The 13,611-nt window shown below is 44.1% G+C and overlaps 1 protein-coding gene and 1 long non-coding RNA gene across 14 annotated transcripts in view; one reads left to right on the top strand and one right to left on the bottom strand.

Moving 5' to 3' along the window:
* The window catches only part of GRIK4 (glutamate ionotropic receptor kainate type subunit 4), a 472,259-nt gene that overhangs the window by 35,623 nt on the left and 423,025 nt on the right, over positions 1-13,611 (bottom strand). For all 12 annotated transcript variants that reach the window (XM_054525265.2, XM_024255906.3, XM_054525260.2 and 9 more), the window contains one exon: positions 10,661-10,774. In XM_054525265.2, the coding sequence (XP_054381240.1) occupies positions 10,661-10,774 (114 nt within the window). The remainder of the gene's footprint in view (positions 1-10,660; positions 10,775-13,611) is intronic.
* On the top strand, positions 741-11,869 carry LOC129048801 (uncharacterized). 2 transcript variants are annotated; one of them, XR_008511458.1, is made up of 6 exons: positions 741-1,043; positions 2,958-3,062; positions 7,836-7,912; positions 10,230-10,574; positions 10,738-10,904; positions 11,585-11,869. It is a non-coding gene; the product is annotated as an uncharacterized LOC129048801 (long non-coding RNA). The 2 variants fall into 2 exon arrangements; XR_008511457.1 differs by having other exon boundaries at positions 10,230-10,904.

The raw sequence follows: 13,611 nt of genomic DNA, 5'->3' as shown, positions 1-13,611 counted from the left end.
TTGGGCACTGTGGCCTTTCAGCAGCATGACGGTGACCTCTCATGTGGTCTATCTGAAACTGCTTTTCTTTCACAGTATTGGCTCAGACCATGGAACTGCCCTTTGATACCAATTGCAAGTTCTCTGACCCACTGTGGATCCATGCTCAGTCTGCATACAACACTCAGGTATTACTGGAAAAATGAAAAATCTGGGGGACAAAACCCAATAACTTAGGGAAGGGAAGAGGAGAAGAATGAGGAGATCATCTGAGCTTGGCTCATCCCATCATTACATAAATCCTCTAACAGAAGGCAAAGGACTCCAGAGCAGCAGAATCCAAGTCCCCAGTTAATCATTCCTGTGTCCATCACGGCTTGGCTGTGTTTCCTTCATCATCCTAAGAGCCAGAGGCAGACACAGGAAGACAAAGACAGGGTAGAATCCATATACAGAGCCCGGAAGCAGTAAAGGAGCCGATCATGCCTATATGCCTACCACAATAGAAATCACTAGTGTGGTCCACTCCTGGGGTTTTTTTTGACTCCCAAGTTTCTCTGAGCAAATGTGCATGAATTCCACATGCCCTGTCACTTATGACCATTTCAATCTGTCTCTCAACTGAAAAATCTATTACTGTTGCTTTCTGAATCTGAAACCCCATTAGATGCTCAATGTCAGAAATCTATACCTGATTATATCACAACAAGTGAAATTGAAGAAAATGACAGCACTATTTAAAGCTGCCATATTTGGTTATGGGTGATAAGGAATGATGCACGGCTGTGGGAAAAATTCCTAGAGACCAAAGTTATAAAACAGAGAACATCACACAAACAAAAACCATGACATAAACAAAGCTCCCCCAGAAACATATCAGTCCTGTTGGCAAGGCAACATCTGATTCTACTTGTGACTGACTGACGCCAACCAGAAGAGCAAGGAATGGGCAGTCGTTTGAGATTTGGGTCTGGGCTTATACAGCCTTGGCTTAAGCTAAATCCATGCTGCCTACCATTTTTTTCTATGTGGATGGTTTAGATCACTTTCTTCCCAAAAGACACGTGAGTTACTGGCGCTTGGGGCAAATCAGGTGTCATATGCCATAGGCATTTCTTCCAAATAATTGATTTTCCTTAGCCCAAAGGAGGTATGACGGTGATGCCTTTCTTTTGAAGAACTAAAAGTGCTTCACTATGTTCTCTTGATTTCAATACCCAATTTTCCATACTGACAGATGGAAGAACTGGGACCCAGGGAGGTTGCCTCGCTCAAATCATTGGTGATGGCTTCAGTTTCTCTGGTGCTCATTCATCAAGCTGTGCCATAGGCATGCCACACTCTCCTTCATTCAAATGGCAGCTGTACTGCATCTTCCTCTCCTTTTCATCTTTGCATCTTTATTTACTCCAATAAATTCCCTAATTAATCCCACGCCTTCTCCCCAGTGCCAGCAAACTCTCAACCTACACACCCTCTTAGAGTACTCTTAAACACTATTTATTTATACCCATCACCATTTATTGTGACTCTGCTGTATTTATAGGCATTTGTATTGATTTATACATGTCTCTGTTGATTGTGAGTTGGGCCAGTTCCTTCTAGTGAATACAATCACGTTGGAAGTAGATAGGTGGTTATATATAGTCTATGCCCCAAATGTTGAAGACAGGTCAAGCTCTGTGGATGAAATTGAAAATTAGATGGCAGCAAAATTAGAATTAGCTCCCTTGACATTTGGACTGTGCATCAGACTGACCATCAATCAGCATCCCTGATGCTCTTTGACGGAGGGAGAGATGCAAAGGGCTGGTCATCAACTGACCACAATCCTGGTGTGTGTAGGTCCTTTGCATGATAGTAGTGGGGCTGTCCATGGAGTTATGAAGTGGCATTAAACCCCCCTTTCATGCCCAAAGTTCCTCTTATCCTTAAAAACAATCTGTTGACTCATTGATACTTCACTCTATATATACTGGAAGAAATGACATTCTCGGAAGAATGCAATTGCTTTCCCAGAGTCTGAAGCCAGATTCATGGGGACACCAGAGCCAGGCAGTCAGGACAGGTAGTGAATAAAACCCAGACTCTGGAGCCAGACTGCCCAAGATTGAATTCTGGCCCCACCATTTACAAGACACGCAATCCTGGGTAAGTTGGGTAACCTCTAGGTCTCTGTTTCCTCCTGTATAACATGGAGGAAATAATAAAACCTACCTCATGGGGTTGTTTTGGGAACTCGGTGAGTTAACTCATAGAGCTGTATGTATGTTCGCTCCCCTTCTGTCTAATGGTAGCCGTGAACGAAGGGGGAGTGGGGAGATGGTGTGTTACAAAGGTGGGAACTTCCTTTTATACTAATGCCTTCCTCAATGGACAAGAAATACTATACTTTCTCTCTTATGGTGATACATGTTAAAGATGCTTTGGGGAAGAATGCTATCTGGCTACAGCCACTTTTCAGAACTCCTGGAGTTTCTACGGCTGTAATATATGCATCATGAGAGTTCTTCCAGGGCTCTCCAGAGAAGCACTTAGGGCAATACCAGGCTTTCTTCTGGAAGGAGGACTCTTAAAAGCCAGTGATTCCAACCTTTAGAACTCAATCCCACCTCAGCCTTCCCAAAGAAGTCATTGACAGAGTGGACCAGACACGTGGTGGGTTCTCTTGGATCTGTGTTAGGGCTCTGTAGCTTAGTCACCATTTCCCTACACAAATGCATGATATGAGCTCTCTTCTTTCCTGAAACTCCATCCCCTCCCAGCATAGCCAAGGATAAAGTGTTCTTCATGTGCATTTTTACAGTCTTTAGAACTAAATGGCAATTTATAGAAAGGTTGCTTGTGATACAGTCAACTCCCAGCAGTGCCCAATGGTCAATCACACACTGTCCAGGGCTGAAGAGGTAAGAGAACGCAGTGTCTCCAAGACTCCTTCTGGGAGAGGCAGGAGGAGGTGATTTCTTCCTGTCCCTCAGCAGGATCCCATGGATTGCCTCCCTCAGTGTGTCTGCAATGGATTGTCCGCTGATATTTTGGTTTAGCATGCACTTTCCACCTCTGACTCCAAGAGGAAAAAAGAAGTAAGTAATTAATTCCTATCCATGTAAAGCACCCAGATGGGTCTGTTGCCCATAGAACTCATATGCTAGTGTATCTATTTTCACTTACTGGCTGAAAATCTGGTGTGAGGAGACCTACATTCTAATCCTGGCATTGACCTGGACTTGCTGAGTGGTGGTGCTAGGCAAGCCACTCAACTTCTCTGGGTGCCACTGTCTTCTCCCATAGAAAGGAGCACCATAAACGGAGCACCTTAATCCACACGAAGAGGGGCCGTGAGAATTACTAAAATAATGTTAACACACCTTGAGCTTCTTCAGAGAGAGGCACTCAATAAATAACCAATATTAATATTATACATTCAGGGATCCATATTTCCATTATATGGGCTATCATGTTACTTAGCTTTAAGGAACAGAACTCTATTCATTTTCCATTTTCTTAGAACAGAGTATTAAGCAGTATTAGAAATGATTCACTGGTTTACTTAGCAGTGTTCTCCATTTTCCTAGACAGTCTTTCTGAAACGAAACAGACCTTCTTGAAAAGCGGGTAATATACCCAGCAATGTCATGCATTAATTTAATGTCAGCATTTATTTCTCCCTCACTTTTTTTTTTTTTGAGACAGAGTCTTGCTCTGTTGCCCAGGCTAGAGTGCAATGTTGCAATCTCAGCTCACTACAAACTCCACCTCCCGGGTTCAAATGATTCTCCTGTCTCAGCCTCCTGAGTAGTTGGGATTACAGGCGTGTGCCACCATGCCCAGCTAATTTTTGTATTTTTAGTAGAGATGGGGTTTCACCATGTTGGTCAGGCTGGTCTCGAACACTTGACCTCATAATCCGCCTGCCTCGGCCTCCCAAAATGCTGGGATTACAGGCATGAGCCACTGCGCCCAGCCTATTTCTCCCTTACTTTTTAAACACTGTCTGATTTTTCTTTTTCTTGAGAAAGAAGACTCTAGCTAAGAGTTAAGAAGAGAAAAATGACAGAGTATAAAACTTTCCCATTTGTTAACCAAAGGTAGAACAAGTTGGTATGGAGGGAAAATGGTAAGCTCACATTTTCCAGTGAGTCTCGGGTGTTCTAGCTGGCTTGGGACCCTCTCTGGGATCAGAGATAGTATCCTCAGATGGGAAAGGATCTTGAAAGATCATATAAGCATAGCGTTGACACTGAAAGAAATACACCTATGATACCGTAAAGACAGGTAGTTGGACGTGTATGGAGATTTGGAGACCAAAAACCTGGTTTCAATGCCCCCTGCAACATTGTGTTGCCTTTCCTCTTTCCTCTGCACTGACTGGGCTCACAGAGTTTCAGAATTTTGTCCTGTAAAATGAGAATCATACTACCTGCTTCAGGGCACTGTTCCATTAAACCAGAGACTGTACATGGAAGTGCTTTATAAATTAGGAGACGTGAGTCAACAAACCACCATCTTACACATATACCCAATCTCCTTGAAGATGTCAATACTGAGTTTTTATTTTAACTTATTTAATTTTTTAAGAGATGGGGTGTTGCTCTGTTGCCTAAGCTGCAGTGCAGTCATAGCTCACTACAGCCTCGAACTCTGGTGATACTCCTGCCTCAGCCTCCAAAGTGGCTGGGATTACAGGCGTGCGCCACTGCACCCAGCAACAATGAACTGTTTAGATGAAATTTATTCATGTGGGGGTTCTATGGGCCAAACACTTAATCCCAGGTTGGCTTCTGGCATAGTCTGATGATGCCTTGCTATAATAGTCAGGGTGTGCTTTGAGGAATACAAACTCACTTTAATATTAATCTGAGCAAAACATCATTAGGTAAATTGCTGCTGCAGAAAAAAAGAGACAGAAAACTACATGATATACTCCAACGTCAAATAGAAATGGTTTTGGTTTGTCATGTTCTTTTCCCCTCCATTCACACAGATATTTGAGAGCTCAAAGTATGCATCAATACCATAAAACCCTTGACTGCAAAATGTCCTTGAAATTATACTGCCATACCAAATACTAAACTTATCATTACAAGGAGATGAGCTGATGTGCCAGGGAAACCAAGAGTCTTGAACTTCAGATGTTGTGCCACTTGGCTCCCATCCTTGAAGTATCAGGGGACAACAAAGGCTAAAGGCTGGACCATCTATGTATAGCCTAGAAGCCCATCTGGCCCTAGCCACGGATTCTGATACCTTCTCAGGTGGATGCTATGTTGTGTGTGGAATATGCAGGCATTGAGAGAGAGAGAGACAGCAGTGAGTTCAGGAGGCAGCTACAGCCAGACCTGAGCCAGAGGCTGCATCTAGGCTGCCTGAAACATCTGCATCCCACTTCTTTTTGTTCTCAAGACCTACAGGGGTAAAGGCCAGAAGGTAAAAAAAAAATATTTGGTCACTTGTCCTGCTGCCTGGAATACTGGCCCTATAGGGTTGCCTAATATAATCTCAGGTTCCTGGGGCTCAGTACTGACCAATCAGGAGCACAAAGGAAAGCACAGCATTCACTGCCCACAGGATCACTGGATTTATGGCCTGCCCTCCTTTCTTCCTGTCAAGTAAATACTGCATGTTGAGGATGACCACATTTTCCATACCAAAAATCGCATCATAAAAATCTATGGTCTGACAAGAGGGTACCTTTGCCTTAATGTATCTCCCATTGGCGGATACAAAGGGAGAGATAGATAAACAAAGAATAGTGTAACACAACCTAAAAGTGTTGTAATGGATGTATAGGCAGACGGCAAGCAGCTCCATCTAGGGGAGCTGTGTGGAAGAGCAAGTGCCATTTGAGCTGGGTATTGAAAGCCAGGAAAGAGTTCGTTAGCTGGCTGAGAGGCAGGTAGATGAGCATGAACCTAGATGAGGAGGCAGGAAGGGGCTGACCTGACAAAAGAGCAGTGAGCAGCAAGGGGCAAAGGTGCCTGCAGGCAAAGACCTGGATGTAGGAAAATTGAACTTTTTTTTTGTGAGTGATGGGCAGCTGGTGAATGATTTCAAGGAGGAGGTTGATATGATTACATTTGTCTTTTTTTTTTAAACCAACACCCAGGCTGCAAATAGATTATGAAGGAACAATTAATATACATTTGTGGAGTATAACAGCTAACACTTTATTGTGTATATGTCAGGCACTGCTATAAGGGTATTACATATGTATTCTCATTTAATTTTGCATGACAACCCATTTTTACAAATGAAGAAGGTGAGATGTATGTGACATGCATCTAATAACTGTAAAAGCTGGGAATAAACCCAGACAGTCTGGGTCCAGAGTCCATGGTTCTCACCCTGCTGTTTCTTAGTGAATGCTTATAATGACTGTGGCCTTTTGATGGGGATCCAGTAATGGACAAGAAATGCCTTGCCCTAAAGGAGGATACAGGCTGCAGGAATGGCAGCAGAGATTAGGAAGGCCTGAACCAAGGCACAAGTGGGGATACACAGTATATTTGAGAACTCTTTGGGAGGTGAGATGACCAATAGAATGTGTAAGGTAAGAAAACTTAAGGATGGCTCAGGTTACTGGATGGAAATTCCATTACCTGATATTGGGCACAGGGAAGGAGGCATAAGTGTGAGTCAGAAACACATGGAATTCAGTTTGTGACACAGTTTTTGGGGTGCCTGTGAGACGTCCAGATGGAGATGTGAAGAAATGTGTCAGAATTACACTACTGGAACTCGGGGGAGCAGCCAGGGTTAGATTCACAGATTTGGGAGGGAGTGAGATTATCCAGGGAGAGTTGGTAGAATAAGAATAGAAAAGGACCATGGACATTTAAGTTGGGTGAGAAAGAAAGAGAAAGAGAAAAAGAGAGAGAAAGAAAGACAGAGAGAAGGGAGGGAAGGAGGGTGGGATGGGGGTGGGGGGAGAGAGAGAGACAGAGAGAGAGAGACTTTTAAAAAGCAAGATGGAAAAACAGTAACAAATGCCAAAGCCAGACTCCTCAGCCAGCCTGTGAGTAACAGGGAGTAGGTGGTAAAAAGAGCAAAACATTCTTATTTTGGTCCTAAGGATGCCTGAACAGAAACAGAGATTATACCCAGTGTTTGGAAGAAGGTAAATATCCCACAATCAACTGTTGATGATCTGTGTTCATGAAAATGCCTAGATAATCTTAGATAGCTGGAAAGTCACAAATTATTTCTTTAGACTTCAGAGACATACTTGCCACTACTTATTATTTTGGAGGCTTTAGCAATAATTCTTAACTAGGCGCTCTAAGTTAATTATTTTTATATTCACACACAGGTTTGATTGCCACCAGATGCTCACTTTTTGGTAACAATAACTCATCAGTCAGGTGACCTCATAAACATAGAACTAACATAGACATTCTCGATCCTTATAGATCATAAATGTGATTAAATTACCCATATTTTTGCTCACAGATAACAATTAGAGAAAAATTGCAAAACAACAAACACCCAGTATTTAATTTCATTACCTTAACACTATGATATTAGAGATAGAGTCTCTATTTAAGTTTAGAATTGGGCTCTTGGGGTGGACTCTACCAGTTCATCCTTTAGCCACAGCAGATCTTCCTAAGGCCTCCTCTGTTTCAGACATAACAACGTTCATCTCAGACTTATTCTAACCACGTCTCCCCTGGGTTAGTCAATTTGGGATTGTTCTCCCCTCAGCTGACTTTTTGGTACTTCCTAAGCATGGTGTCTCACACACAGAATGCACTCAATAAATATTTGTTGAATAAATGTAGAAACTGTCAGTTCTGCTTAGTGTAAGCTGTTCATCCCAGCACTCATTTCTTGCTTGGCCCCCTGTCATCAATCAGGTCTAGGCAGCCACGTGGCATCCTGGCACTGCAGTGTGGAGGCCAGAAGAGGAGAGGAATCCTCACCCAACAGTCAGGTGTGTGTGTGTGTGTGTGTGTGTGTGTGTGTGTGTATGGAGAGAGCGACAGAGATAGAGATATTGGGAGAGACAGGGAAAGTTATTGTAAGAAATTGGCTCACAGGATTGTGGGGGCTAATAAGTCCATAAGGCAGGCAGGCTAGAAACTCAGGCAGAATTTCTGTGTGACAGACTTAAGGCAGAATTCCTTCTTCACGAAACCTCAGGTTTTGCTCTTATGTCCTTCAACTGATTGGATGAGGCCCACCCACGTTATCAAGAGTACTCTCCTTTACGAAGTCAATTCATTGTAGATGTTAATCCTGTCTACAAATACCTTCACCGCAACACCTGACTAGTATCTGACCAGGCATCTAAGCAACATAACCTAGCCAAGTTGACACAGAAAAGTTGACATCCCAGAAATGAATGCAGGGAAACTCATACAGGTTTTCAGGTGGTAGAAAACATTTAGTCAACAATCCAATTTGGGATGTCCAGAGGATTGGTGAATTGTGGTTTCTTTCTGGCCAGAGTTGGTATTCAGGACAGTGGTGCCCTAGGTGGGGAGGGCAGCCTAGCAGTGTTTCCTGGTGGCAAAAACACTTGGGGGGTCAGGTGCCTTCTGCCATCTGGTTCCTGATGGGCCACTGAGTCACCATGAGGGCTTTAGTTCCCTCCAGGAATCTAGACATCAAGGCCAGAGCCTAGTTGAGTGGCTACCGCAGGCCACAGCAGGGTAGTTTGGACAAAGGCTGTCTGCCTCCATTTCTTTTGGATGTCCCCCGACTCCAGGGGTCAATGTGGGGGAGGGGAGCTCCAGAAATGGTGTTGGCTGGAAGACTGCCTAGTGAGTACCAACAGATGTAACGATGGCAAGACACCCTCCTGGAGTTAAGGGGCCTGGGTTCCAGGCTCAGCCCTGAACTAGCTCCAAGCATGACTTCAGTTTCCATATCTATAAACTGGGAAATTAATAGATATGGAATAAATTATGAAATAATTTATGAATAAAATATGAAATAATAAATTATCATAACTGCCCTCTTTCCCCCAAAGAACCATCTTGAGGACCAAATGAGAAAAAGGGTGCACAAAAGTGCCCTACGCAAGTGATTCAAAGACCACACACGGGAGGGTGGCAGGCTGCTGTCCTGGAAAAAGCACAGGCTTCAAACACATCATTCCTGGGTTTGAACCCTGTTCTTTCACTTAGGAGCATGTGGCCTTGCCCATGTTTTTAAACTGATTACAACTTAGTTTCCTCATTTCTAAAATAAGAATGACACAGCTCTATTCATCTCCCAGGACTGCCATAAAAAAGTACCACAACTGGTGGCTTAAAACAACAGAAATTTATCATGTCATAGTTCTGGAGGCTGGAAGGCCACATCAAGGTATTGGTGGGGCCAGGCTCTCTCCGCAGACTCTAGGAGGATCCTTCCTTGTCTCCTCTAGCTTTCGGTGGTTGCTAGCAATACTTGGTGTTCCTTGGCTTGTAAATGCATCACTCCAATCTCTGCCTTCGAATTCCCATGGCATTCTCCTCTATGTGTCTGTGTTCAAATTCCCTTCTTTTTATAAGGATGCCAGACATTGGATTAGGGTCCAGCCTAATCTAGCATGGCCACATCTTCACTTGAGTACATCTGCAAAGACCCTACTTCCAAATGAGGTCACATTCACAGGTCCTAGAGGTTAGAACTTCAACATATATTTTGGTTCTAACCAAACATATATAATTCAACCCTTAACAACAACCCCCATCACAGGGTTGGGAGCATAGGCTGGAGCTGCAAAGGTGGATGATCCCCCTTTCTCTAGAGCTGGGATGTGGGGACTGGCAAGGGGTCACTTCTTCAGCAGGCATGTTGGGTGATCTCTTGGTCTCTACCCTGTTGGGCAGCCTCGAGGTACAGGCTCTGTTCTGGAGCATACCATGGCAGCTGAATCATGGGCACCGAAAATGACTAGTGTATTGGGCAAATCTGTATGATGCTCTGCACTTAGAGCCAGTTCAGCTGACAAGAGGAAAGGAAGGCTCTTCTGGTCCCGCAAGATAAACTAGCAAAGTCAGCTATTTGCTGGCACTGTAATGATTATTCATTGATGGATGTGACCCAGCCAGGGTGACTCTTCCTCTGCTCTTCCCACCGGCCAGTATACTTGAAGGTCGTGTCTGTACTCTGCTGCCTATTGGTGTGTTCTCACAAACTCACTGTGACACTCACCCTGGCCTACCTAGCCAGAGGAGTCTTTCTGATGGGGGCATGGAATGCAGAAAAGGGCAGGCCAGGTATAAATGACATTAAATTATCTACTATTTATTCTCCAGGACAGATCATCGAGAGAGAAGGAATCTACATTGCCTCGCCAGATGCAACACTAGAAGTGAACACAGGCTTGGAAGTTCGCAATGTGCTTGAGAAATGCTAGGGTGACTTAACTGGCTGCAGGCAAGGGAGCAAAGTGACCCACGGGGCCAATCACCAACACAGGATTCACCAAGTATTGAATGACCATTCTTGGTCATCGCTATTCAGAGAGGCAGAAGCAATTTTTACTGGAAAGCCCACAAGCATGACTTTTCCATCCCTCCAGTTTGCAAGTTCGTGCAGATGATAGGAGAAAAAAATAGCCCAGCACATTTGCATTTAAGTCTTGAAATCTAAATATTTCTGTGAGTCATTCATTATTCCCGTATAACTCAGTGTTTGCATGCAAATAACTTTAATGACATAAATGCTTATAAAATAAGTCTCTTACCATATGAACGCGGTAAAGAATGCTAATTCCCAGAGTCATGAATGGCTTAGAGAAATCAATCACCTTCTCCCGTTCAGCTGTAATGGTGAGGCCTGCCACAGCCAGATCTGCTTTCTGAAAGGAACAGAGACAGCCTCTGTCAGTGGGGTGGCCACAGGAGACGAGGGACAGAGACTTGCGACCAGCAACCGTCACTGCTATTGGAGATGTGATGCTGTTCTGGCTTCTTGCTTGAGGAGTGGCTGTAAGTCAACACATCTGAATGATCACTCATAAAAGTACATGGATATTGAAGCTATAACTCATGTTCACTTGTTGTTAGATCCCTTTAAATACATAAATAATTTTAAAAACAGGGGGTATCACTACCAGACTGTTCAGAGACAGTCTCAAAGTGTCCCAGGGTAGGGGCTCGGGAGGAGGAAACTGGCAGATTGGGCTCCTGCATTCTCAATAATTTTTTTTTTTTTTTTTTTTTTCTGGAGACAGGGTCTCGCTCTGTCACCCAGGCTGGAGTGCAGTGGCACCATCTCGGCTCACTGCAACCTCTGCCTCCTGAGTTCAAGCGATTCTCCTGCCTCAGCTTCCCGAGTAGCTGGGACTACAGGCGTGGGCCACCATGCCTGGCTTATTTTTGTAATTTTAGTAGACACAGGGCTTCACCATGCTGGCCAGGCTGGTCTCAAACTCGTGACCCCGTGATCTGCCCGCCCTGGCCTCCCAAAGTGATGGGATTATAGGCATGAGCCACTGCGCCCAGCCCATTCTCAATATTGAGTAGTGTTTGTTTTGTTCAGTTGACAAAACTCCACTGAGTGCTTATGGTGTGTAAGAAGCTTTGCTGAAGGGGGCTACAATGAAAAGTAAAAATGGTGGAACCACAGAAATCAGAAAAACCTTAATGCAGCCCCATTTGTCCCACAGTGAGGAAGCAGAGACTACGAAATTGAGCAAGTGGCCCAACATCACAAAGCTCATCCCAGCTGGCTAGGATTCAGGCCTCCTGGATCACTGGCCACTTATGTCGCTGTCCAGGTGAAACTTCAGATGTCATTAGCAGACCCAAAGAAGAGTCTCTGGTCCCTTTAATGCACAACAACCAGCATTTGTTCAATAGAGGCTTCCTTCCTTTCCCCTTGCCTCCAAATTGTACCTCAAGTGCCCACATCTGATGAGAGTTAGCCCTGAATTAAAGCCTTCTGGGAAAGATGTTGTAGACTTCCTCAATACTCTTCTATGTCAGGAAGTTTTTCCTTGTATCTAATTTAAATCAATCCTGTGGAAAGCAAGTCTGTTTCCTATTAGTCTACTCTCCTACACATGGGGCAGTGGGAAAAGCCCAGAACTGGTGCTCAGTTCTAATGCATGCTCTACTCTAACTAACAACCAACTAACCAACCTGGACTAGTCACTTCACTTCTCTAGGCTTCCTTAACCTCATCCATAAATCAAGGAGAGTGCCTGGGTCCTTCCCAGCAATCCTCTATGGTGGTTCTCAAAATGCTGTCTATGGGGCCATCTACCTCAGAATCACCTGCTGGGTCAATTAAAATGTGAATTCCCGAGTCTCATCCTAGACTTCCTGGATCAGACTTTCTAGTGGTAGGACCCAGGAATCTATATTTGTAAAAAGCTGCCCTGATGATTCTAACTTATACTGTACTAATTGTTAAGAGCCATGTTTTTATGACCTGGGCACTGTATCTCAGACTAGCCTATAACGATATACATTTTCTAATGCTGGTTGATCAGTTGATGCAAAAGATGAAATAAGAAAAGTGAAGTGTGGCCCAACAATCTACAAACAGGCTAATCAGTTCTGAATGACTACGTACAAACATTGCAAAGAAAGTGGGGAGACAGATGTGCTGGCCCTCATTTTACACACAAGGAATTATGATTTGTGTACAGGAAGGATAAATCCGTTGGCAAAGGTCAGTTTCTTCTCCACCTCAACCACAATCCTCCATCACCAATTCAGGTTCCACCCCATAAAGCAGTCACATGATCCAGCAGAGCTTAACAAAAAGCAGTCACACGATCCAGCACAGCTTAACCAAAAGCAGTCACACGATCCAGCACAGCTTAACAAACTCGGAGCCTTATACGGTGAGGTCGTCCTTAAAAAGCAACTAGGGTGCAGATGAAGGGGATTTTCACTAAAAAAATAGAAAATGTGAATAATCCATTCTGTATTTCTCCAAGACAGTGCTGATGACTGCTAGCAAGTGAATCGACACTTGCGTTCAAAGTTAGGTTTGATTAGAGGATTGTTAGCGCCTTCATTTGGGGGACTCTTTAGACAATTGCTTGGGCCGTTCAGAGCCTTCAGCCCCTCCACAACAGAGGCACTGATTTGAATTCAGCTTTTGAGCACAGGTGTCAGGCAACAGAAATGAACCAAATTGGTAGCCAAGCCCTACCTGAAACTTGAGGGGAGGAAACAAGAGTTAAATGGGCTGGAATGAAGAAACTGGAGGAAAGATGGCAAGATTAGAAAAATTAAAAGTGATGAAATGGGCACGAGGTAAACGTAGCATCCATTCCTTTCTCTGGTTCTTTAACCAAATCAATTAACCAAGTCAACAACTCTATCCCCAAGTTTATTTTCCTCACACCCTGCTTTCCTCCCAAAGGGCAAACTTTGGATTAAAATTTGGAAATCATTTCACAAGTCGATAAAAGTTGGCCAACTGTGACATTATGCCAAAACAATTCCACATGTCCCTATGGAGACACATCTGCAGATGGGCAGCAGCTCACTACCAGGGTTCTTCCCTGGGCACAGGGAGAATGACCACATGCCGAGGGAGAGCTTGTGCCCCACGTTTGGACAGGGCATTTCTGTCTATTCACTCACTGACACTTCCCTACAAACAGGGAACCGGCTTCATGCGTACATTGCTGGCACATTCCCGCCAGCCCCAGTCTTTCTTTCCTTTGTCCCTGGT

This window comes from Pongo abelii, chromosome 9, assembly GCF_028885655.2.
Source record: "Pongo abelii isolate AG06213 chromosome 9, NHGRI_mPonAbe1-v2.0_pri, whole genome shotgun sequence".
Taxonomy (NCBI): Eukaryota; Metazoa; Chordata; class Mammalia; order Primates; family Hominidae; genus Pongo; species Pongo abelii.
The sequence above is the reverse complement of the archived record's forward strand: the minus strand, read 5'-3'. Positions and strand labels throughout refer to the sequence as shown.